Source organism: Thamnophis sirtalis, unplaced genomic scaffold, assembly GCF_051295495.1.
Source record: "Thamnophis sirtalis isolate CommonGarterSnake01/CBP01778 unplaced genomic scaffold, rThaSir2_p1.2 scaffold_9, whole genome shotgun sequence".
Taxonomy (NCBI): Eukaryota; Metazoa; Chordata; class Lepidosauria; order Squamata; family Natricidae; genus Thamnophis; species Thamnophis sirtalis.
In genome coordinates this window covers 12,626,721-12,653,068 of record NW_028261389.1, presented here as the reverse complement: position 1 = coordinate 12,653,068, position 26,348 = coordinate 12,626,721, and the positions used below count along the sequence as shown (strand labels likewise).

At 45.4% G+C, this 26,348-nt stretch overlaps 1 protein-coding gene across 3 annotated transcripts in view; it reads right to left on the bottom strand.

Annotated features, from left to right (window-relative positions):
• The window catches only part of LMO3 (LIM domain only 3), a 125,390-nt gene extending 101,450 nt beyond the window's left edge, over positions 1-23,940 (bottom strand). The window contains exon 1 of one of the 3 annotated variants that reach the window (XM_087722833.1): positions 23,904-23,940. Coding sequence is in view for 1 of the 3 variants with exons in the window: in XM_087722831.1 (XP_087578957.1) it covers positions 17,459-17,483 (25 nt within the window). In the remaining 2 variants the exon portion in view is untranslated. Of the gene's footprint in view, positions 1-17,458; positions 17,539-19,418; positions 19,650-23,903 lie in introns of those variants that run through there. The other 2 variants (XM_087722832.1, XM_087722831.1) reach the window with 2 other exon arrangements.
• Between the last annotated feature and the right edge of the window lie 2,408 nt (positions 23,941-26,348).

The window sequence follows — 26,348 nt, the reverse complement described above, 5'->3', positions numbered from 1 at the left end:
TACGACAGAAGGACCAGTTCTATCCCTTATATCAAAGGAATAGAGACTTAGCTGGAGATGAAGAAAGGAAATACAGCCAATTGTTCTTGCTTTGAAATAATCAAAGATAGTTTTATTGAATATGCAAGCCTCATGGAGACATATTGACTTAACTCACCAATTATACTAATAATGTGGTTTATCTGGTTTTGGCTTAAGGTTTGGGGCAAGCCCAGTCACTGTTGATGGCTTAGCTCATGGTATGAATTCATCCAATTGTGATTAATTCAATAAACCGCAACTAAGTAAACAACGGCTTAACCCGACACATGACTTGAATGCCAGCTCTGCAAACTTGCATGAGACAGAATTGTGCATCCCGAGATATATATATTTTTTTATTAAAAAAACAAGTGGTGAAATGTATTTGGCTGCTACTTGTCAGAACTACTTGAAATAATAATCAGACCGAGCCAAAGCTATAGAGCACCTGTTCATATATGCAACAAAACTATCCACAGATGTAAATTGTGGTTAGCTGAGGGTTGAAAGCAGCTTCCATATTGTTAGGAGGCAAAATTACACATCCACATCACAGTAGAAACAATTTACAAAGTTGTTGTGGATGGCACAATGCTTAAATGAGAGTGTAGCACAGGGGTGTCAACCTCAAGGCCTGGGGACCAGATCCAGCCTGCGGGGTGCTTAGATCTGGCCCGTGGGGCCGCCTTAAAACAGTGAGGGATCGGCCTGCGGTGCCTCTGCCAGCAAAAACGGGCTCCACGTGGCCCCTCCAGAACTCTGTTTTCGCTGGCAGAGGGCTGCAGGAGGCTGTCGCAGCTGGAAACGGAGCTCGGGAACCTGTTTTCGCTGGCAGAGCAATCAGGCCGCCACAAGTGCCCCCCGACATGAGTGACACCAAGCAGGCCACACCCACCCTGGCCCCTCGAGGTCAAACACAACCCTGATGCGGCACTCAATGAAATCGAGTTTGACACCCCTGGTGTAGCATGATGTCACATCTTTTCTATATGATGATGCATGAAAGTTGAAATTATACGTATTTTAATGCTATCAGAGTCAAAAATATATATTTTTTAGAAAAAGCCAGTCCTTATTTCCAAAAGATTGTATTTTGCACGTGGCCACAAAGCTTTGATTGACAGGACAATAAAAAGTAAGATCTTTTTTTGGTGTGACACTTGTCTTCTGGAATATCATTCTCCCCAGCCCTTCTGAAAGACCATTAAAACTTGGCCCAAGGTTCCCATGGAAGCAGCCCATTAAATAATTGCATTGTGTATACACTCGTCCAGAATTCAGCCGCGCGAGCGATTGTGGGTGCACCTCGGTACACCCACGTTACACCTATCCTCCGCGAGCTGCACTGGTTACCGATCGGTCTCCGGATACGCTTCAAAGTGCTAGTCGTAACTTATAAAGCCCTTCATGGTATTGGACCTGGGTACTTGAGAGACCACCTGCTGCCAATTACCTCCCAAAAACCCATTAGATCACACAGGGTCGGCCCTCCGGGTTCCGTCCACCAGCCAATGCTATCTGGCTACCACCCGGGGGAGGGCCTTCTCTGTGGCAGCTCCGGACCTTTGGAACGAACTCCCCGCAGAGATTCGGACCCTCACCTCTCTCCAGGCCTTCCGGAAAGCCGTTAAAACCTGGCTGTGTCGGCAGGCCTGGAGTTGATGAGTTCCTCTCCCCTCTCGACCTGTGTGGCTGTGTGATTCTTGGTTATTTTAATCACTTGTATTGTGTTCTATGTTCCCTTTCCCCCTTTGAGTTATTCGCCACCCTGAGTCCCTCCCGGAAAAGGGCGGCATACAAATAAAATAAATCTAAATCTAAATCTTGTGTATAAGCCCAGAATGAACCAACCCAGTTGTTGTTGCTAAGAGTTTTCAACTGTTTTTAACTGTGTTTTAATATTTCTATTTTAATGATGTTGCTTGTTTGACTTGGTGTTTTAACTATATATCCTGCCCAGAGTCACAATTGTGAGATGGGAGGTAATATAAATTTAATGAATCAATAAAATAAATTTAATAAATCGATAAAATAAATATTTTAAGTATCAGGGAGAGGCAGAGAAGCGAAAACAGGATATGAGCAAGTGCCATTTATAGACACAGCTTCCTTCAGCTGAGAATGCGGATATTATTAATTTAGCAGAACATAAAGTGGGTTTTTCCTTAAACCTACTTTTATTATTTTTAATACATCATTGATGTTGCTGCAAAATATATCAGTTAATGTTCCAGATTTTCTAGGAGTAAATTTTTTTGGCAAGTATTCCTGGGAAAATATGCAAATCCATATTTAATTCATGTGAGCCTGGCTGGTTTTGAATTATTTTAAGAGGAAAGCTTACAAGATTGGGCCATATTTACTCACAGGCAAAATGGGTTTTATATCCTGATTCTAGTGTCAGCCAGAATCACGGTGTCCGTTCTTCAGGAGAGGGGCTTGGGGGGAAAAAAAACCCTGAGGTTTGCCAAAGGTCAGACTGGCATCTGTCAGATTAAAGAGGGAGGAACACATTTCAATTATAAGACTTGGAGAAAATAAATGCCTTCCCGCCCACTGCTGAAGTCAAGCAATATACTCTTTTCCCAACTGTTTGCAAATTAAAAAAAAAGAACAAAAAGGCTAAAATTGCAGCTGCCACGGGACAGAAGAATCTAGCATTTTTTATTTCTGCAGTTTGCAAATCTAGCATGGGTTTCTCATAACTTTTGTCCCTTAAAAGTTCGTACTAAAAACTGTGTTGTGTTTGGGAGGTGGGATATTTCTTCAAACTTTATTAGCACAGCAAGCTGCTTTTGCAAGAAACGGTTTATCTGCAAAATTATTTTTGTCCATTATTGTCATGAATACACCTGTGCACATCACGCAAAACCGGAGAAGTATAATTTTTTTTTTGAAATTAAGGTTTTATTCTTATATGCAAGATGATGAAATTACATGCATTCAGTCTATTGCCTCTCCCTTTCCTAATTGTACTATCTAAAACATTAAAGGTTACTGTGCAGAAAGCAGAGCCAATACTATGAGCGAGTTGGAACGATGGTATCAAGATTAAAAACTGAATTATTCTGGAAGAGTTTTGTGCTGTCCCAGCAGCAAGCAATATACTGTAAATCAGTGGTTACCAACCGATGGTCTGTGGACCACTGGTGATCTGCAAGAAAATGTTAAGTGGTCCGCAGAATTTTTTTTTTCATTTTTTATATTGCATTAAATACTATTTATCTTTTTAAAAAAATTCATAGTAGTGGTCTGCAGGATTTAAAATTATGAATTTAGTGGTCCCTGAAGTCCAAAAGGTTGATGACCCCTACTGTAAATGTATACTGTGTGTCGTTGGTGTTTAGGCATTTACTAATATAGGGATATTTATTTAATTTGTTAATGGAAAGAATATCTTTCCAAAGATATGAATGCAACAAAGAGGTTATTATTTTTTTAAAAGTGTGGGTTTTTTTGTTTCAGGAATTTGGTTAGTTAATGCTTTATTTATATATTTCGTTAAATTGTTCATTTCAATGCAAAATGACTCAAGATCCGTTGCAACTTGGTTTAGAGTATATAATTTGCAGTTGCAATTACTACTATAAATCCGAGAGGTCTCCTACATCAAGTTTATAAATAAGCAGACACATATTGTAGGTAGGAAGAGGATTGCATCAAGTAGTTTAACAGCAGGTCAAAGCGTTGTAGCTTTTATATGAAGTTGGCATATCAGCAGCAAAGAGAATTGCTGGATAATAATTGGAAGATGTTCTGTAGACGAACGGTTCAAGATCTGAACTGTAAATTAACATACGTTCACTCGTATCCCACCTTTATTCTGCCACAAAATCCCAAGAGAAGTAGCACAGAGAATAAAAACATAAATCCAACTAAAAACAATGCAAACAAAGTAAGAGCAAGCATTACTAAATCATTAGCAACACAACAACACTGCCTTCTGAAGACAGAAAGAGCATGTTATGTTCACAACCTCACAATTCCTATTTCAGGTAAATCTGGAACAACAGGCAGCATATGAGCAGATCCAACTGAATCTACCCATCTTAAAATGTCCACGATCTGAATGTCTACAGCAGTATTCCCTAATTTAGTAAACTGCACACAAATTGGGATTACAACGACCAGAATTCCAGTCAAATAAAAATCAGACAGAAATCTAATGAAATAAATTATTGAGCAAAACTTAAAATTTCAAGGGCAGTCTCCTTTGATCCAAGCTTAACTCTTGGTGACTTGGATAGAAGCGAATACTTGTAGCTCAGGTTTGAACTGTGGAGTCCTTGGTGCTCCCTGAGATTGGTAGCCTTCTTGCAGACGTTTCATTACCAAACTAGGTTATGTCATCAGTGCTAGAAGTGAGGGAGGAGGGTTGTTTTATTTTTATATACTAGTGGCATGCCCTATCAGTATTGGTGGGACTGGTTCTTTGTGACTTTGTGTAATTCTCCTGACAACTATGTACCTTCTTCCAGGATAATTATTTTAAATTCCAGGGCGGACTATGCTTAGTTTCTCACACCAGAAAGTCACCTGAATGCTTCCAATTGCTGAGTCAAGGCTACTTAAGGCTTACCTAGGGAAGAAACTGTTTACATGTACAATTCAAGAATCAGCTGAATTAGTTGTTCTAAAGCATTCTATAATCTAAAGGTAAAGGTTCCCCTCGCACATATGCACTAGTCGTTTCTGACTCTAGGGGGTGGTGCTCATCTCCATTTCAAAGCTGAAGAGCCAGCGCTGTCCGAAGACATCTCCGTGGTCATGTGGCCAGCATGAGTAAATGCCAAAGGCACATGGAACGCTGTTACCTTCTCACCAAAGGTGGCTCCTATTTTTCGACTTGCATTTTTGCATGCTTTCAAAGTGCTAGGTTGGCAGAAGCTGGGAAAAGTAATGGGAGCTCACTCCATTATGCGGCGCTAGCGATTCGAACTGCCGAACATTCTGATCAACAAGCTCAGCTTCTTAGCCACTGAACTACCCCATCCCTGGTGATAATAGATTCTATAATAGTAGATAGATAGATAGATAGATAGATAGATAGATAGATAGATGGATGGATGGATGGATGGATGGATGGATGGATGGATGGATGGATGGATGGATGGATGGATGGATGGATAGAATCTACTGTAACCTTCTGAGTGTTTCTTAAAGCTTCATCTTGTTTGATGATGGGGTGTTAGTTGCTCTGTCTTGTACTTAGTAGATTATGAGGAAGAATTCAGTTTCTTTTCTTTTGTTATTCACATAAGAAATTATCAAAATGGAACATGCATTCAAAAACCTTATGAGAAGAATTTAGGTCTTCAGTTTTAAGAAAAGATCCCTATGTGTTCAGATCAGTTTCAATCGCTTCTAAAAGTCTGGAGTTGAACACAGTATGTTCCGCTGTATTTATGATGTCAAATTAAGCTTGCTTGATTCATGGCTGCTTTTCCGACTGACTCCTTGTTTCTAATATCAACTAAAAGGAAAGTAAAACTGAGGTTCTCCATGTCGGGAGTAACTGTACCGATAAAGGAGAATATTTGTAGCTCATGAGAATTCTGCTCTCTGAGTTTGGTTTGTTTTCAGGCAGACATTTCATTGCCAAAACTAGGTAACATCAACAGTGCATGATGATATTACCTAGTTTAGGGTAATGAAACATTTGCAAGAAAACTACCAAGCTGAGAGAGCAGCCAGGGAATAGCTGCGTATTGAATTAGGCACAAGACTTTCCCCGAGTTCATTTTTGCTAACAAGCCTGCAAAATGTGCAAATATCTTGATCTACAGAACGTATTTATAACGGTTAAACTCTGAATGCAGAAGAAACCCAAAATGGGAAATAGATCCACGGTTTCGACTCGTGGCTAGCAGCCTTGACACCTGAATTTTAAATATCTCTGCCCACTCATTCCCAGGGGAATCACAGCCTAATCAGGAGCAAGCACATGTTTGTGCATTTATTATAGTCTGACTTCACACTGATGGAAAATATCAGTGTAATAATTGTCTGACATTTAAGATAGAGGCCTTGTCTTCTCTCATATAAAATCAAAATCGGTTGGTATTCAGAATAGCTTTTTTGAGAAAGATGCCAAGGCCATGATCTATTCCTTCCTTGGAAACATGCCATTGGATTTGTTTGTTTGTTTGTTTAAAAAAAAAGTTAAAAGTTTTTTTTAAAAAAAATGCACAGGTAACAAAAGAAACCCAATATATATTCAGACTCCCAAGCAGAATTAGAAGGTGTAAAAACCAAGCTACATTAAAAGCAAGCCAATTCCAATTAGCTATGCCTCTTTTAAACTCTATTTTCACTGCTATAGTTAGGATTATTTGGAAGGAGGTGGTGGCAGTTTACTTTCATTTCTTAAACCAATTTTGGAAGCCAGAAGAGCACTTCACAGGAAATGGAATATAAAAACTACAAAGACAACTCTAAGCATAGGTAGTAATGGGAAAGAATGTAGACCTTAGAGAGCAAAGTACAAAGATGTTCCTAGGAGTGTTGGCTGGGGAGTAAAAAGTAATGAAGATCATGGCTTCAACCAGATGTAAAAAAAAAAAAAAGGTGGGGCTTTGATTGTACCCTTGCGGCTGCCATTTTCACTTTTTTTGGCCCACACTATCTTAATAACCCTTGTCATTATTGTTCCTAGCATGCTATACTTGAACCCTTTTTTACTTATCGCATTTTTCGGACTATAAGACGCACCGATGTATAAGATGCACCAAGATTTCGAAGAGGTAGGTAAGAAAAAAAAAGGTTTTGCCTTCCCTCAGCCCGCAGGAGCACTCTGTAGGTGTCAGCAGGGCTGGGGGGAAGGCAAAAATGCCACTTTTGTGAAAAATGGGTGGAAAATGGGAAAAAGGAGAGGAGTTTTTGCCTTTCCCAAACTCTGCTGAAGCCTGTTGAGTGCTCCTGAGGGCTGAGGGAAGGCAAAAACGCCTCAGTTTTACCAAAAATGGGATGCAGGGACGGAGTTTTGGGACGCCAAAAATGGCTATATTCAGTGAATAAGACACACCACCATTTCCATGCTTTTTAGGGGAGGGGGAAGGTGCGTCCTATACTCCGAAAAATACGGTACTTCTAGAAGGTCTCCAAGACTGCTATGCAGTTAGAAGAATACCAGCAATGCTAAAAAGTGACATCCCTCATGTCCTCCATATATCCCAAGGACCAGTGGTGGGTTATGACTGGTATGCTCCGCTACGGTGCCTGCTGGGAGCACCAGGCACCCGTTGCGGCCCACGCTTCTTACCTCTATTTGAGGTTTTCGGGGCTTTCACGCAGAGCGTACAGCGTCTGTGTGACGCTCCGCCGAGCAGCTGGAGTGTTGCGGAGGCATTGCGGGTGGTAAGTACGCATGCACACGCTGCACGCATGTGGGCGTCTGCTGCACACGTTCATACCGGTTGCAACGGGTTCCGGAACCCACCACTGCTGAGAACATATGAAGCAGTGGTGTGACTCAACCGGTTTAACAACCTGTTCGCTGAGCGCGTGCTTTGCATGTTTGCTTTACTCGCGCAAGCGCCAACGCGTGCTTTATGTGTGCGCACAGTAGATTAAAAAAACCTTACCTTCCACTGCAGCTGAGGCGAGGCAAAACAGCTGAGGCTCTGCCGCGCCTATCAGCTGGGCTAAAAAACAAGGAAATATAGGTGAGTATAACCCAGGGGAGGGCAGGTGGACCCACCTGAAAGTCGGAGTGAACTGGTTTGCTCTCAGCTGATCTTCGGAGCTAGAGGTTCGGCCGAACTGGGCTGAACCGCTGATATTCTGATATTAAGGTTCTAAATGCACACTAGCCGTTAGGTAGTAAAAAAAGGACATGGAAAATAGAAAAGGATATAGAGACATACAAGCTAATTGATTCAATACAATTCCAAGGGTTTGCGATGGTGATGAGTAGCTTTGGTTCAGGGGGAGGATGAGGGTGGAGGTTCGTTCTCCGAGCCTGTGGGTTGGTTTCCGAAAGTTTCGTTACCAGGCTAGGCAACATTTGCAGGGGAGTTTAGGGAGTTTTTAAACTCTAGTGAAGATATTACCTAGCCTGGTAACGGAATGTTTGGAAATCAACCCACAAACTCGGAGAACGAACCTCCACCCTCATAATTCCAAGGGCTTACCGTTTTTCCCGCTTTTGCAAACAGCTGTGGAAAAGACTCACATATGGGGATTGCCTCTAACTTTGGAGCCTCTAATGTACTTCTAAAGTAAGCCATGAATCGTGATTTGGAAACCCAGAACCTAGGAACATATAGTACAGTGTTGGCTAACCCTTTCAGCACCGAGTGCCGAAACGGGAGCGTGCGCATGGTGAGGGGATGGCAGAAACTGAAAGAGCAGCTCCCCGGCGCGCACGCAGAGGAGCGCTGGAAACTGGAAGAGCAGCTCCCTGGCGCACATGCACACACTGGGAAGCTGAGCTTCCAGTTTCCAGCATGCACATGCATACTGGTCACCTTGTCTTCCGGTTTCTGGGCGCATGCATATGCCAAGACCAGCTGGCCAGCACCCATGTGCATGCCGGAACCAAAAAGAGCGACGGGCAACAGCTGGCATGCCCAGAGAGATGGCTATGTGTGCCACTTCTTGCACACTTCTTGCACGTGTGCCACAGGTTAATATCACAGATATAGTATATTGTAGACGGCTGGGCCCTGAGGTAGAATGCTATACAAGGCAATAGATAAATGAGGATTGAGGCTGCAAGAGGAATGTAACCTGAGTAAACAGCTCAGACAAAGTTCCCATGCATGGTTTTTACTATAGGTTTACAATAAGGTTTACTATAGGTTTACAAATAAAAGTAGTATTGACCTACATGATATTCAAGCTAGCCTGATCTAGCTTGAACGGCTGACATATCAAACTAACCCAAAATAGAAGAACCTGCACTGTTCCTATCAGCCTCAGCTATCATTCTTACTTTTGGCCCTAGAAAATAAAATAAATACAGGTTGTCTTTGACTCAGAACCACAATTGGCGCCAGAAATCCCATTGTTGAGCCAGTCACGACCGATTTTACGAACTTTTCTGCTAGGGTTGTTAAGTGAATCATTGCAGCTATTAAGTGAACCTGGCTCTTCCTCCATTGACTCTGCTTGTCGGATGCCAGCTGGGAAGGCTGCAAGTGGCGATCCCGTGACCCCGTGACATCGGAAGCGTCACAAATACGGATTGCCAAATGCCCGAATTTTGATCATATAACTGCGTGGAATGCTGTGACGGTCCTTTAGGTGTGAGGATCTATTGCAAGTCGTTTTTTGCAGTGCTGTTGCAATTTTGAATTAGTCACTAAATAAATGGTTGTGGACTACCCCATTCCTAAGAGGTCAGTAGGGGCGTGCATAAGCGCATCAAAGTGCCTAACATCCAGGTCCTACTGTCCCTATTTATTTGTCCCCATTTTCTGTCTTCTTATTCATGTTTATTCTTATTCCTGTTATCTTGTACATGAGTGACAAACTAACTAACTAACTAAATAAAATAAATAAAATATTTCTCTAAGGGTAGAGAGAGGAAGCATTTGAACCAGCATTCTGCAGCATTTTGGAATTGACCTGCGAAGCTAGATTGCCCTTCACTCAGCTAAGCCAGCAAGGGCATTTCTCAAGTGTGGCTACTTATGGTCACTCCTAAGACCTACACTGCAATCGCGTAACGCGATTGCACGTGTATACTGTTGCTCTTTAATTTCATTGTAAAAATAGGACAAGCTGAATATATTAACATATAGTAGAAATACACCGAAGGGAGGAGTGGAGGGATAGAAGAAAGAGGGGTAGAGAGGGTGGGAGAGAGGATTGGAGGGAGGGGGAGAAGGAAGGGAGGGAGTGTACCGGGAGAGAGGAGTAGTAGAGGGGGAGGGGAAGTAAGGTAGAGGGGAATGATGGAGGGAAGATGGAAAATTGGAGGGGGGGCGAAAGAAAGGGTGTATGGAGGGTTGAAGAGGTATATTGGGTTTCTATTTTGGGGGGTATTGTTGACAAGAGGAATGGCTGTGTTTATTGTTTAATGTTATATGGCCCCGGTTATGCACAGTATATATGTGACTGTACGAAAATGAAAATGTAAATAAAATAAAAACACATCTAAGACCTACACTGGTGAGGAAGTCTTTCCTATTTAATTATAATCTGGTGAGGAGGGAGGGGAAAGGGAAGAAAACCCACCCTCACCCAGTCTTACGATCTCACCCAGTTGTGATTATACACACCTACACACACTTACATACTAAGTGTTTTTTTTCAAGAGGCAACTGCGTTCTTCTTTGAAGATGTTTTGCTTCTCATCCAAGAAGCATCTTCAGCTCCGATCGGCATTCAGCCAGAGCGGAAGAAACTTCTTGGATGAGAAGTGAAAGGTCTTCGGAGGAAAACCAGGAAGTCCAGCTGCCTCTTGAAAAAGCACCTTTGAGGCAAGTTGGATGGCTGAGAATCTCCAAAACTAAGGCATCCTCAGATGGATGGGTGTGCTTTCATATAATGCTGGTGCCTGCCCCCACCCCCTTACTCTGTGTAAGGTTAGGGTTAGACTTCTGAGTCACTGCATGATAGGGAACATATGCAACTGCAGTTCAGAGACAGTTGCATAGGTGCTGCATTTATATTATGTTTATATCTCCTCACTTCGTCCATCAAGTCTGTCCTCTAGCTGTTCCAATTCTGTCCTGTGAATGTGCCTTGCTTTCTGCCGGCCTCCCAAAAGGAAATTATATCAGCCAATCAGCGTGCAGGACACAAATCTCCACAAAACGCATAGTAGAGATTTGGGAAGTGCGTGCATCAGCCTGTCTGCAACCATGTGCAACCTACGCTTATCCATCAACCCCCTTTGCAGTGTAGGAATGTGTTCTGACCTAGGCTTCCCAAGGGCATGAAGCAAACTCCTTATACTAACAAAAACGCCTTTTATTAATTTGCTGTGATTCTGCTCAGTCACATCCAGCTTTCTTTCAATGGAGGATTTACAGTCACAGACCTTATCTGGCTTGGAGCGTTACCAGCCCGGTATCTGCAAAACCTGGAAAGGACTCTCGGAGAGTCATGAACCAATGAAGCTTAAGTGAGCTAATTGTCTCCTGCAAACTCCACTCCCCTTTCACTCCTCTTTTATTTCCTCTGGGAGGGGCCATTCATTGTCCACCTGTGGGCTTACTCCCAAGTCGGCCCCTGTTCTTTAGCTGTTCCCTTTGGCAACTCTGTGCATGCACATACTGGGAACAGGCTCCAGCTGTTCGTCTGCCTCACTGATGTCTGACTCTGAAGGCAGCTGATGACTGGCCCCCTCTCTGCCTCCAAAACAGAGCCCCCATTAGAGCCTTCTCCAGACTCCAGGCCTGGCCCATGTTCCTCCCTAACCTCCTCATTGTCTGAATCTGCTGCCAGCTCCCGCTGGCGGGCCACAACAGAATGTGCCTACACACAGTTGAGGACAAGTCTAAATCAAGTTAGAGGCTACTTGAACCTAGTTGAGAACATGATGGAAAATATACATGATGTTTGCAAGGCTTAGTAATGGAAGCTTATGAAACATAGGTTTCAATCTGAGATTAGCTAAAAGAAATCTATTTCAAGACAACTCCCCCATTAATATGACAGGTTACTAGAAAAAAAAACAGTTTTATTTTATTTAAAGGGATTTTTACATACTGAGCTATAGTGATAGTAGTAGACTCATTAAGTCCACAGCTCTGTTGTACGGCAACGCAGCTTAGGGAATGAACACTAGTTCAAATGCTCGGTGGTTTCTGCATGAAAGAGGAACGGAGTTAAAGTTTTATCAAACCTGATCAACCTTTCAAAATAATGCTGCAGATTTGGCAGTAGGCTTTTAAAATAATTGCAGCCCTCCCAAGCGCCATTTTCACTGGCAGAGGGTTGCAGGAGGCCGTGGCAGCCGAAAATGGAGCTCAGGAGCCTGTTTTCATTGATAGAGAGTTGCAGGAGGCCGTGGCAGCCGAAAACGGAACTCAGGAGCATGTTTTTGCTGACAGAGCGAGCAGGCCGGCACCGGCACCCCGGACAGGAGTGACATCGAGCTGGTCATGACCACCTTGACCCCCAAGGTCAAACACAACCCAGATGTGGCCCTCAATGAAATTGAATTTGACTCCCCTGGTGTAGGGGAGAGTCCAAAACAAGAGGAAGTTCTAAAAAAAATCTAATCAGCCAATAAATATTCACCCTTGAGTGATCAAGCAGGAAAGCAAGGGCAACAGAAGAGCACCATTGTTTTCTATTAAAAGTGGTAGATTAAATAATAAAAAAAGGGTTAGGTCTAGCTTTCTGCTCTTTCACTTCTTTTAAAATCGATTTCCCACGCCAGCTTTCTCGAGACCCATAGCTGCCGTCAATGCTGAACGCCCGCTCCCATACTTCCCTTCGTTTTGTTATCTGGAAATAATAAAGACTAAAATTCAACCTGCCTGAAAGGCACCAGGTTGGAGAAGATATACTACGTCAAACCATACAGAGGTAGTCCTTGACTTATGGCCGTAATTGAGCCCAGAATTATGGTTATTAATTATTGTGGTTGTAATTCGAGGTATTATGTGACCAGGCGTGATTTTTTTTTACCTTTTTTGCAACAGTCCTTAAGAGAAAATTACAGTCATTAAGCGAACACATTTCCCCCAGTGAAACTAGAAGTAAACCCAGAAAGCAGTGAAAAAGTCACAAATTGTAGTCACATGGTAGCAAAACCCTGCCAATAGCTGCAAAGGTGAGCTAATTGCCAAATACCCAAAATGCCATCATGCGACTGTATGCGTGTAGCACATATAGCAACATAGGTTCAAAGATGGGTCATAAATAGCTCTGGGGAGGTATGTTGTAACTTCAACTAGTCATTAAGTGAACGGTCCTAAGTTGAGAGTACCTGTAACCAGGAATAAGCAGCCTTCTGCTGTCTTATGATGAACCAACATTGCCACTGGGGATGGACTGTAGGAGCTGGAGTTCAGACTTGTGACCCACAAGAATGCTAACAGTCCTTAAGCAGGACAATTGGGATTAGAATTCCCATTGCTTAGCAAATTCAGTGAGTCATGCTCATTTTTTAACCTTCTTTTGGCCATGGTTGTTAAGCAAATCATTGCAGTTGTTAAGTCATGCAGTTATTAAGCAAATCTGGCTTCTTCCATTGACTTTGCTTATAGGAAGCTGGCTGGGAAGGTAGAAAAATGGTGATTCCAAGACCCTGGGACTCTGCAGCCACCAGTTGGCAAGCACCTGGTGATGACGTAACTTACTAGGGATGCACCTGGTGATCACGTAACTTACTAGGGATGCTGCAATGGTTGTAAGGGCAAGGCTGGTTGTAAGTCACTTGTTTCCAACTTTGAACAGCCGCTGAATGAATGGCTTTAAGTAGAGGACTACTTATATGCTGCAACTGCATGCTCTTTTGCACATAATAATGCTATAGGAATGTTGGAGGAGCAAACTGCCCAGGAATTAGTTTTAAGAGTTTAACCATTTTCCCCACAGAGATGGTGACTGCCTGTTTGCTGGATGTGTTTAAAGGGAAGCTAGGCAGTCTAGGATACTTTGATATTAATTCCTATACTATGGATAGGGCAGGGAAGGATGGCCTAACTGCCCCTTCTAAGCTTTAAAATACTAGAATTTTGTATCTGTACAAACAAACCAGCATGAATAAAAACTCAATGAGCCCATCTTAATTAGCAAATTTTAAGTTTTCCCAAAGGTTCCACTTAAATAATCTTTTCCTTACAAGCAAAAACTGTGACTTTGACACCCGTCCTGTCACAGCTCAATAGCTGGCCAAGTTTTGAAATGAGAAATAATCTTAGATTTTTTTTTGACTTTAAGGTGGAGTTTTGCAGATTAATAGAACTCTTAAGTACTGACGGAACCTTCCTTGTAGCCTGGACTCTTAATTTCAGACTTTGTAGTGTAGGAAATGTGACCAGTTATATCAAAAGCTGATAGTCTTGAACAATTGGTACCCTGTTTCCCTGAAAATAAGGCCTCCCCGGATAATAAGCCCAATCAGGCTTTTGAGTGGATGCGCTAAAATAAGACCTCCCCGAAAATAAGACCTCCCTGAAAATATTGCAACACAGCAGCAGCCATGAGGTGACCACGCTCGCCATCTCCTGCACCTTGAAAATTATAAGACCCCCCCAAAATAAGGCCAAGCATTTATTTTGGGGAGGGGGGGTCAAAATAAATTAAGACCCTGTCTTGTTTTCGGGGAAACACGGCAAGTCATTTCACAATAACGTAACACTCAACCAAATTTTAAAATGAACAGAAAATAAATCTGAAGAAGCTTCTTGGATGAGAAGCAAAATATTTTCATAGGGGGGGAAAACACAGAAAAGTCCTGTTGCCTTTTGGGGGAAAAAGCATCTTTGAGATAACCATGACTTGGACAATTGAGAATCTACAAATACAGCCGTTTTTAAAACAGTTGACTGAAGATCTCACAGTCGGTTACGTCTTGACAGCCAACTAAGCTAAAGCCAAATCTAACATTTGGCATGATGTATCTGTAACCACTTTTCGGTTAAAAGGTAATTTTAGATTAGCCTTCCCCAATCCTGGCACTTTGTAGATATGCTTCCACTGCAAGCCCAGAAAACATGGGAAGTTAGCTTCAGGATACCCAGAAATGTGGAAATTTGGATTAGATGCCGATTCTGCGAGGCATAAACATACCGACTTCATTTCTCTTAAGATACCTAGGTACTAGGATCTTTCAAACCCTGTAATTGGAAAGGTTGGTTTTAAGCAGAGGTTTAACAAAGTAGGAACAATAATTTTAGCTAGAGCTCAGGATGTCTTCTATACTGTGTATAAAAATTCTAGAGATATGGTCAATGGTCTTAAGGCCTAAAAAATGACAATCTACACTCTGCATATAGCTATTTTCCTCACTTTTCGAATAATATGATTTGGCGTAACTGAGGAAGAATGACGCCTTTCACTCCGCAAATAAAGACATCATTTCGTAGAAGATTCCTCCCAAACAGCACTGGCACCCCAGCCAAGCCTTTCAGAAATTCCCTTTTACATTTAAACAGCTCATCAAGGAAAAGCAAAACGCTGCAATTAATTGGAAGCTTATCCCTCTGGCCCAGCGTGGCTCACTTCAGGCCAAGCACACACTGGAACTAGATTGCAAAGCTTGCCCATCTATACTAAAGCCCGAAGACATAAGTGTTAAGAGAAGCAAGGCTACCTAATTTTGGCCGTACTTCCTTCTCCCCCCATTGCAAGATTCAAGATTGCAACCGGGGAAAAAATAAAGATCTTTTCCCCAAATCTAAAATCTCCCTCGCGTCCCCTGTCCCCCCCCCCCCCCCACGACTGACAGATCAAGTTGTTGAGGCAATGCTTGGCAAACACAAAAAGTAATTGCCGAGTTCCCTTCACTACAGATAATTATTCAGGGAGGGAGAGCAAAGGGAGGGGGGAAGGAGAGAAAGAGGCCTATTCTGAGGAAAAGCCATTTTGCTCAACAGACAGCTTCTTAAATTCTCTCCCCCCCCCCCTCTCCCTACAACCCGACCACCTCAGGAGTCAAGATTGGCGTGCAAATTGTTGGTAGGAAACGTCCTATGGTTCCAGAGGGCCTTTGCTGTTGTTTGACACTTTTAAGGAAAATCATAATTAAGGAGAGAGAGAGAGAGAAACAAATAATAGTTGGAGCAGCATGGTGAGGGAGGAGAAAAGGAAGGCCATTTTATTTTTAAGAACTCTGGTGAGCTTTTAATTGCCTGGATTGGATTGCCTTGTGTGGGTTCCCCAATGCTCCATTGCCTCCATTATGTTCAATGCTACTCAGCCCCCCCCCTCCTCAAATCAAAGTAACTGCCAGCCTGTTTGCGCCACAGTAAATTGTCATCCGTTTCCACTTCTGAGCATGGGGCTTTTAGGTCTACTTTGCTTTAATTGCGCCCTCTGCCAAAAAAAAAAAGGAGGGGGGCACAATATTTATTATTATTATTATTATTGGCATCTTCCTCCTGCTTAATTCCCCACCTCCCCATTGACTTCCCCTTAACGCATAGCAGAAATCCGGGTGGGATTCAATTAACTCGATTCAATTAAAGAAGAAGGAAAGAAGAACTATCTCAGGAACGGAGAGAAGAATGAGTTACTGATGAAAGGGGAAAGAAAGAGGCCAAAAAGGCAACCTACAAAAACGTGGCCAGTTTAAAACAAAAAATATCTGGCAACTGCTAAGCAGGGTAGAAAGCATCACAATGTTCTCTCTCTCTCCACCCCCCCCCCCCCAAATTTTGGAAGCCTCTTTTAAGTTTGCAGCCTGAACATTTCCCTTTTCTTTTACAAAAGAACTTCCACGTGCCCAAAGTTTCTTTAATATACACCTTTATTTTCCAAAGGCCTAGAGTAAAGATCTCAAGAAGAAACATTTTCAAAAGAGCGTCCCCTCCACGCTATTTAAATTAACAGCAACCACCAATTCCACTCCCCCCCCCAAAAAAACAAGAGAAAAGACAGCCATAGAGAACCGGGGTGGTGGAAGAAGCTAATTTTATTCTCCCCCCCCCCCCCTCCTTCCAATGCAGCTGTAAGACTCCAAGAGATACTGACATTTTCCCACTCTTATCAGTTTAATTACAGTTACCATGGCAGCAAAGTACTAGCGGTTGGCAAAGGCCAACCAGAGATTTGCAAGAGTGAACTCAATTTTGATGCGGTTCACATGAAATAAATAAATAAATAAAGACGCTCCCCCCCTCTCCCTCTTTAAGAAAGAAAGAAAGAAAGAAAGAAAGAAAGAAAGAAAGAAAGAAAGAAAGAAAGAAAGAAAGAAAGAAAGAAAGAAAGAAAGAAAGAGGAGGGGGGGAGAAAAGAAAGGGCATCCTGGAGGGAAAACACACTTTTAACAACAAAGAAACGCCCCCCTCCCCTCCTTTGGTGTGACTGTGTGTGTCGTTCAGCCTAAACCCGGCAGCGCTAATTTCTTTTTCCTCTCCTCCCCGCCCCCGCCATAGCCGCGGAAGGATGGCTCCGGGCTGGCTTTGTTACCGTCGGTGTTCATATCTGCCCCCAACCCCCGGGCAGAAGGGAAAGGAATTGGGGGGCTGCGATACAAGAACGAGGGGGGGGGCGTCTGTAGTTAACACCTTTGGTGGGTGTCTCAACTCGCGCAGAATTAACAACTGGGGGAGAAATAATTCAAAACGCCTTTAAAAAAAAAGAATCTAAAGTGTTCCTAAAGCAGGGGGTCTTTTGAGGGCATGGTGGAGGGAGCGCGTCCGATCCCCCCGTTTCCCCCTCCCCCAAGTGTCCAGACTGAAACAGACACCCGCTCAACCCCCGTTAGGAAAGAAAGGGGGGGCTGGAGGGGGGAGGGAGGAATGAAGAGAGAAAGTGGCACAAATGGAACGGGGGGGAGGGGGGAGGACCCTTAAGAGGGCAATCTTACCAAAACTTTTCTCCTTTCCCGGCATGGAAGGAGCTCGGAAGTCCCAGAAAGAGCGCAAAGCAAGAAGCGCCCAGGACCGCACTCTCTCTCTCTCTCTCGGTCCGTCCGTCCCTCTTCCGAGCCTGGGTCAAGTGGGAGAGAGTCGCGCAGGAGGAGGGACCCCGATGTGGTGGTGGGGGCCGCCGCTTTGGGAAATGGGGGGGGGGAGAGAGGCTAGGAGTTGTTGGAAAGGGACATACGCAACCCACGCAACCACGGAGCCGCTTGCCAGCCTGCGATGGAATATAGAGAGGGGGGATTTATATAGGACCGGGGGAACGACAGACACTGCGCTGAATTTTCCCTGGGACCCCCCCCCCACTTAAAATAAAACCCTATATATATTAATCGCCCCCTCTCTATTATGGATTTGATGGAACCATCCCAAGCAGCGCCGGCTCAAATACTTCGCGGACTGCGTCGATTTCTCGGAACTGATTTTGGGTGGGTGGGTGGGTAAGGAAGAGCTCTTGATCACCCCGCGATCAAACCAGCTTCCCCCCCACTCCCACCCCCAAATTTCCTACAACTGCCACCCCGGATTCCAGCTCCTCATTCCGCAGAACTCACAGCCCCCCCCCTGCAAGAAGGAACGCATTAAAGGCTTAGCATCTCCCACCCCCCACCTCCCATTAATGCACGCCTGGTTATAAATGCAACGCTGTGAAATAAGGGTGGATTTGGGGAGGGGGGAAAGATGAAGAAGAGAGAGGCGACAAAGAGTCGGTGGCTCTTTGCAAGGCGGAGGAGGAGGAGGAGGAGGAAAGGAAGCGCGGGGCTGCTCACCGTCGCCTTTCGGGAGCGCAAGCCGCGGGGGCTTAAGCGGCGGCGAGAAAGGGCGAGCCGAGGCGGACTCTTTTTTTGCTTTCATTGTTTAAGTTTTTGCCCCACTCGGCTTCTCTCTCCAGCCCCGCCAAATCGCGCGGCTCTTTCCCCCTCCTGCCAAAAGCCCCGATCTCGCCGGTCCTCGCTTATTCCTGCAATTCCCTTGTCCTCGTAAAAAATAATGAAAGGCACGCGTGATTTAAAAGGCAGGCAAGACAGGCGGGCGCGCGCGCGCTCACACACACACAACACACAAACGCACCCCTTCCTTTTCCTTCCCAGCTTCCGAAGCGTAAAGTTCCAAACGCGGAAAGAAAAGCAGAGCGAGCGTGACACACACACACACACACACACAGAAGGAGAGAGTGGGGAAGAGAGAGAGAAGGAGATAGTAAGAGAGGGAGAGAGAAAAGATGAGGGTGCAAAAAGGGGAGGAAGATCACGACCCCGAATTTGTGACCCAGGACGTCGGTGAGGGCGACTCCCCCCCCGCCTTCCCAGCAAGCAGGCAGCTAAACAGAACCGCGACTTTCTACCTCTCTTCCCTCTCCGCATCCCTCCCTTCCCTCGGCGAGGACCTCAATTTACCTCCAATCCGATCGCAAAGGTGAATTGAAGCCTCCCCCCCCCCTGCCCTCAGCTGCCTTGTAGTTTTTCTGAATCCTCTGGAAAAGGTAAAAATGAAAAAGAAAAGAAAAGCAGCATTGCTTATTGGGGATCGGGAGGAAGGAGTCGGTACAAAAGCCTGCAGAAGGTTAAAAGAAAAAGGCGGCGGCGGCGGCGGATGATCTGAGAGAGAACGCAGGGAAGCTGCGCGTGGCTTTCTTTTCTTTTTTCTTTTAAAGGGAAGGGGGGGTGTCTCTCCTCCTCCACCATCCGCCAAGTCAGTTTTGCTTTGCCCGCAGCGGAGCTACAGGTGTCTTCTTCCCCCAGACCGGGTTGGCGACGTTAAGCGCCTGGCCCGGGATGATGTCCCTACGACGCTTTGCACCCGTCCCCGCTCCATAAACACCCGCACGCACACACGCAGGGAGGCAGACACAGCCCCCCCCTCCCGGAGTCGAAGTCCGGGCTTGCAAGCAAGCAAGCAACTTACCTAAAGCAGCTTGCTTGGAGCCGAGCTGGAGGAAGTCAGGCGCTGTATCACTTGCTGCACGCAATCCCTTAAGCAGCCAGACATAATACAGCGGAGGGGGAAAAGGTCACTCTTGTTAGGCGGCGGCGGAGGAGAAGAAGAGGAAGAGAGCGGCGGCGGCGGCGTCGCTTGCCAAAAGCCGGAATGGGGGGCTTGCGTCTCGTGGCCGGTCTCAGGCTATTTACCGCGACTCTCCCGCGGTCCCCCCTCCCGTCTTTCTGACATCTACACACACGCGCGCGCGCGCGCACACCGACACCACACACACACACACACACACACACACAGAGAGAGAGAGACGCCTCCTTTTCCTCCTCCCTCTCCCCCCCCCCCCCGATCTGCAGCTTGGAAAGTGCAAAGCAGCCGGGAGACAGATTGAGTTTCGTCGCTAATTTCCCAGGGTGAACGTTTACCAGCCTGCGACTTCCAAGTCAGCAAAAAAAAAAAAAAAAAACCCTACACACACACACACACACACACACAAAGCCGCTAGAGGCGAGCCGCGGTGGCGGTGGGTCTTCCGCGACCTTTTTTTTGGGGGGGGGAAGCGGCGACGGGACGATCTTCGCCGAAGTGGGGGGCGGAGAGAAGGGAGTGGAGGCAGCTTACTCTCTACCGTTATTCCCCTGCGGGGAGCGAGCTCCGGCTTGGAGCAACCGGGCCTGCAGCGGGGAGGGGGGGTATCTCTTGCAGACGCCTATCCTCCTCTTCCTCCTCTCGGGTTGGAAAGGCTCGCCTTGCCTTCCACCCCGCGAACCCTCCCCCCCCCAGTCCCGAACGCCCCCGCTGAGTTTGGCGAGTTGTATTCGCAAACCCTCCCTCCCCAGGTTGAGATGATGGAGCTGGAAGCCCGCCTTGTTTGTAGGCCGGCAAACTAACTTTGGGACTCTTCTCCCTTGTCAATCGCCGATCGGGGTGACTGGAAAGCGGTGGGATTTCCCCCACCCCCCTACAGAGAGCCCAGAAAAACTTTCTTGGAAAGTTTTCAGACCGTGCTCGGCTCAGGTTTTCGCACTGGGCCGCGCGCCACTTTTTTAAGACTTAGGGAAGGGGATAGAATCAAGGTCACGTGAAGTGTTAATATCACTTTATAATGGCTTGGTAAGGCCACACTTGGAATACGGCATCCAGTTTTGGTCGCCGCGATGTAAAAAGATGTTGGGACTGTAGAAAGAGTGCAGAGAAGAGCAAGAAAGAGGATTAGGGGACTGGAGGCCAAAACATATAAAGAGCAATTGCAGGAATTGGGTACCTCCAGTTTAATGAAAAGAAGGACTAAGGGAGACATGATAGCAGTGTTCCAATATCTCAGGGGTTGCCACAAAGAAGAGGGAGTCAAACTATTCTCCAAGGCACCTGAGGGCAGAACAAGAAGCAATGGGTGGAAACTAATCAAGGAGAGAAGCAACTTAGAACTAAGAAGAGATTTCCTGACAATTAGAACAATTAATCAGTGGAACAACTTCCCTCCAGAAGTTGTGAATGCTCCAACACTGGAAGTTTTTAAGAAGATGTTGGATAATCATTTGTCTGAAGTGGTGTAGGGTTTCCTGCCTAAGCAGGGGGTTGGACTAGAAGACCTCCAAGGACCCTTCCAACTCTGTTATTCTATTCCATTCTAAACTAAAGGGATTGCAGTGGTGAGGGCCACCCCCCCCCAAGACCTGTGCGCTATGGATCCTGGGCCCTGGGGGTCTTCAGGATGTGCTGCCCGTCCCTAAACTTCCCTGGGCGCCAGAGGGACATGGGACACCCTTCCAAAGAACCATGGCTAGCATCAGGGCTGCTGTCCTCGCGCAGACGCGGCTCCCGAATCTATGGATCTCTTAGCTCTCAATGAAAGTCAAAGGGCGGGGCTGCTCTTTCGGCAAAATACCTCGGGATGGTAAATACTCATTTCAACAATGAATCTACTTACTGTGCAAATAACCCCCTCCCTCCCTTCCATCCCCTCTTCTAAGTCAATCTAGGGAGCGAGAGAAAGAAGGGGGCAAAACCGATTAAAATTTGTGAATGCACTTTGCAGACTTCAAAGGGATTCTCTCTTGTCTGGCTGCTTGGAACTTCGCACTAAGCCACAGCCCGCTCTCCCTCCCCCCCCCTTTTTTTTTCTTTAAAGGTGCCAGTTTAGATTTTCCTCCTTCCTTAATTTTTTTTTTAAAAATCTCTTATTGGAAAGGTGGTCCTTTTAAAGGCCACCCTTCCTGTAAATCTCCTACAGATTTGGGAAGAGCTGACATCCTACCTCGCTTCTCTACCTCCCCCCACCCACCCTAACTTCTTGGTAATCCAGCAGTTCTGACCCCTAAACAGCTTTGATAATTAACACCCCCCCCCAAAAAAAAAGAAGCGCAGTATTGCTGTTTTGGAAGAGCCCCATTTAGTTCCTGCCACCGGTCTCCCCTTCCCATCCTTGACGTCTAGTTAACACCACCCCAGGACAAGTCAAGTCCCCTAAAGCGTCGCTTCATGCAGAAGTTCGCCCCTCTGGGTTGCAGTAATCCAGATGGCAGACAGAGGGTGGCAAAGGACACATTAACCCTTTGGCTGCCTTTGGAAGGGTCATCCCCGAGTTTTGCAACCTCTCTCAAACCCCTATTAGGGCCGCGGGGCTTCCTGCTGTATATTTCCCAAAGCAGGGAACCAGAAGTAGGGCTTTTCGGCTCCTTTTCCACCGCAGGGGTGACCCTGCAACCTCGGATCGCCTCCCGTTCAGAGGTGGCGTCTGCCAAAGACACTTCTCTCCCCCCCCCCCCTTTCCCGCTTCTCTTTCCAGCAACGCGTTCGGTGGCCGGCGAGAGAGAAGTAAAGCCGAGCTGCGCGCGCGGAGAATTAAAAATCAGAACAAATGGTACCGCTAATGAGGACAATTAAATTAATTATGTTTAAAGGAGACGAAAATCCGCGTGCGCGCTTTTTCTCCCCCCCCTTCTTCCTTCCTTCCTTCCTCCTCCTCCTCTTCCCCCCCCCTCTCCCCTCCATCCCCCTCCCCTCCCCACCCGCCGTCTGTATGATCTGTTCTACCCCTCGCTGGCAGCGCTCCCCCGTAATTCATGGCAACTGATTAGTGCATCTATGCAAATCTTTGTTTAAATCATTCAACTAATTAAATGATGGGATTATTCCTCCGCCGACGGTGACATCACGCGCGGTAATTAGTCCTCTATTTGGACTACGGCAATAAGATACCCGATGTCAACATCAGCCTTAAACACTTTGTCACTTTTCGCGGGCGGGTGTGTGTGCGCGAGTGTGTGTGTGTGTGTGCGCGCGCGCGCGTGTGCAAGGGCGGCTGAAACAAACAGCTTAGCGTTTAATTGCTCTCCCCACCGCCACTCTACCAATCAAGGACTCTTTTTGGGAGAGAGAGAGAGAGAGAAATGGGGGGGGGGAGAGAAAAACTTGGTGAGTAATATGCCAAACCACATGTGTAAGGGAATAAAATAGAATACTTAACATTCCGCTCCATGCCATTCATTTCCCTCTAAAATGTAATGATAATTAGATGGGTCATAAAATGCTCTTCTTTTCATTATGACTGATGAAATGCATTAAAGCTGACAGGGTATTACCTGACAGTAATTAGGTTTTGTCATGAATTAAATTATTTGAAAGCAGGCTCTTTCCCTCATTCATATATATATAATTATATAGGCAAAATAAAATTGGGGGGGGGGATTTCATATATATATATATATATATGAAATTTCATATCATATAAATGGAGGGGAGGGAGAGGAGCAAAAATAGAGAAGTGGGTTACTAGCTTAAAAGAAACCCACTTTCTCTGCACGGGTTTGCACGATCTTGTGTGTGCGCGGAGGCTGGAGAAGATTCACGTCTATGGGATGCAGAGGGAAGGCAGTGGTGGAGTAAGGAAAGGGGCTGGCAAGGAAGGCATTTGCCGGGGAAAGAAGCAGATCCCTTGGTTCGGGCTGGAGTCCTGCTTGCCCTCCACAAACTATAGGGTTCCCCCCCCCCTCTGAAAACACCACTGGCCCAAATCACCCTTCACAAGTGGTTTCAAACACTCTTTCCAAACCAGCCTAGAATTTGCCTCTATTGTTTAATCAAAGCTGTAAAGGCTCAATCTAGACAAAGCAAAGCTTTTTCCCCCCTTTCTTTTCCCATTTAGAGTTCAAGGATTGAGAAGGGGGTTAGGGGGTGGGGAATGGGGGGGGGGAGAGAGAGAGAAAGATGAATTATAGTTTAAAGACAACTATAGACTCGGCTATTTAAAAAAACATCTCCAGCATTTAAGCTCTTCCGAAATATTCCACTTACTCTGCAAACCTTCGCTTGCTTCCTCTAATCTCTTGCTATTTGCCCACCTATGTATATAAAATCCCCCCCAAAAAGAGGCCTTCCCCCCCCACAAAGGGGGGGAGTGAAAAGGAGGGGAGAGAAAGTTGCTTTAAAAAAAGAGGGGGGGGGAGGAAGACTTACCTTTTGTGCAAGAAGAGACTTGTGCAGGAAAAATAATACCGAGACACAGCAGTCCGTCCAGTTTCGAAGCTCGTAGGCTTCTGCTTTTCCCCACAAACACACTTTTTTTTAAGGGGCGCTTGCAATTATATAGATATTTAGTTGTTTTTCCCCCCTCCTTCCCTGCTGATGAGAAATATTTCTGTACAGCCCCAGAGAGAGAGAGAGAGAGAGAGATGCCTGGCGTATTGGTGTGCCTCTGATTGCGAAGCGAAAGGAAGGCAGTGGGAAGGAATAAAATGTATAATCTTGCTTTTTTTTTTCCTCCCCCTCTTTAAAAGTATTGGGGTTTTGGTGTTTTGTTTTGTCCTTCAAAAGAAGCCACTTTCTGCAGCACCCTTATTTCAGGAGGTAAAAATGGTCCTTGGTCATCTTGTCAATCCTGTTTTTTGAGTTGCAGCAAGAGAGAAAGAGGAAGCAAGCTTTTCTTTTTCTTCGTTCTTTTCCTCCGGTGGCTCCTTCCCCTTCTTTCTTCCTTCCTTCCTTCCTTGCTTGCTTGCTCTCTCTTTCCTTACTTTCTTCCCCAGCAGAGCGCAAAAAAAAAAACCTGAGTGCGCTGGCAGACCTCCTTCACTATTTAAACACCTCCAAGCAAGTCCCTAGTTAGCAGCAATCTTCGGCTCATCCAAGAAGCTGACAAGGACGGTTAGAAAAGGCTGTACATGTTGCTCTAATGGACCTCATTAAGTTCTACTTACAGATGTTCTCTTAACATAATTGATCTGCGGTGAGTTGAGAGGGCTGCAACTTATTCCCTAGCCCCCAATTATGGTTGGGTAATTAGATCCCCAACCTCCAATTTTTCACATTCACCCTTCTAACATCCCAAAATATCAAAGTATCTCTTTCTCACCAAAGCTCACTCTCCCCTCCCTTCAACGGACTTGACTCCACTCACTATATTGACAGTTAGATATACGCTAACCTTTGTAGTGATGCGAGTTTTAATGGTGCATTCACTCCATTGACAGAACTCTTGGGTGTTTCTTTCTTTCTTTCTTTCTTTCTTTCTTTCTTTCTTTCTTTCTCTATCTCTTTCTCTCTCTCTCTCTCTCTCTCTCTCCTTTCCTCCCTCCTTCTCCTTCCCTTTTAACCCTCTTGAAACAAAAGGGTAAGAAAAAGAAGAGAGCGACTCTCAGGCTTGTATAGTTTGTACTTTTGATAAAAGCTTCCACTGATGAGCTTTGGCAGTTGAGGTTCTTTTCTAATGTCTTTTTATCTGAATTAATTCCTCAGATGAAAACTTTAAGGAACAATGAAAAAGAGAGGTACGGCTCTGAAATAGTGAGAAGAGGGGAAGGGGGAAAAAAAAATTACATGGCACACCTGGGACAGATGAAGCCAAACTCCGGCTTTTATAATGCCAATCAGCAAGGCTGTTATCATCCCTCTAATTAGGAAAGCAGCCTAAAACAGAGAGCGCTGGGGAAATGGTAATGTTATGGTTTTGCACTTAAAAGGGGAGAGATTTCCTACCCTGTAAGAATCCAGGATTGGGGTTGACAAGTCCTTTAATTAATGGGCTGGATTCCCCGTGTGTGCACATTGGGAGTGCATGTTTCAATTCATAAAAGTGGACAAAGGGGGCTATTGGGGAGAAGGAGAGAGAGAGAGTGTGTGTGTGTATGTGTGTGTGTGCGCACGAGCATGCTGTGTTTGTGTGCAAGAAAGGCACAGAGAAGAGGTGAAACAGAAAGAAGGGATGGAGGGGGGGAGAAGGAGTCCATTAGTTTTTGAAGGAGAACAGAGTTCGCTAGCTACCTTTCTTTTAACCCCCAAAGGATTCTACGTGGAGCTGCGCTGAGCTGTTTGCCAATGGATTTGAAAGCTGCAGCCCGAAAAAAAGCCCAAGGCCATCAGGCGAATAAAAAAAAAAAGTTTGGGAAAGAGAGCGCCTTTGGAATCTGAGAAAGGCCGCCTTGCTTCTTCTATACTCTTAACTTTCCACTTGGAGAAGGGGCCTTTTAAGTATAGACTGCAGACTTGAAGAAGGGGCCTTTTAAGTATAGACTGCAGACTGGACCGGCCCAAGAAAACACCTTCGAAAAACTAAATTTTTTAGAGCATTTTGATTGTCTATCCGGCCCGGATAAAGCTGTTTCTTTGAGGTTGTTCCTGTTCTGTAGGATTATTCTCCTAGGGCCCTGATGGCGAATGTATAGCACACATGCCCGAAATGGCGCACAGAGCCATGTTGCCTGGCACACACAGCCTCGCCCATTATTCTTCCGGGTTTCTGGCACGCAGGCGTGTGTGATGATCAGCTGGCCTTCATGTGTGTGGCAGTGCCGGAAACTGAAGAGCTGGTCTTCCGTTTTCTGGCATGTGCATGCGTGTTGGCCAGCTGATCATTGCGCATGCATGCTGGAAACCGGAAGTGCCCGTACTGGAAACCAGAAGTGCGCA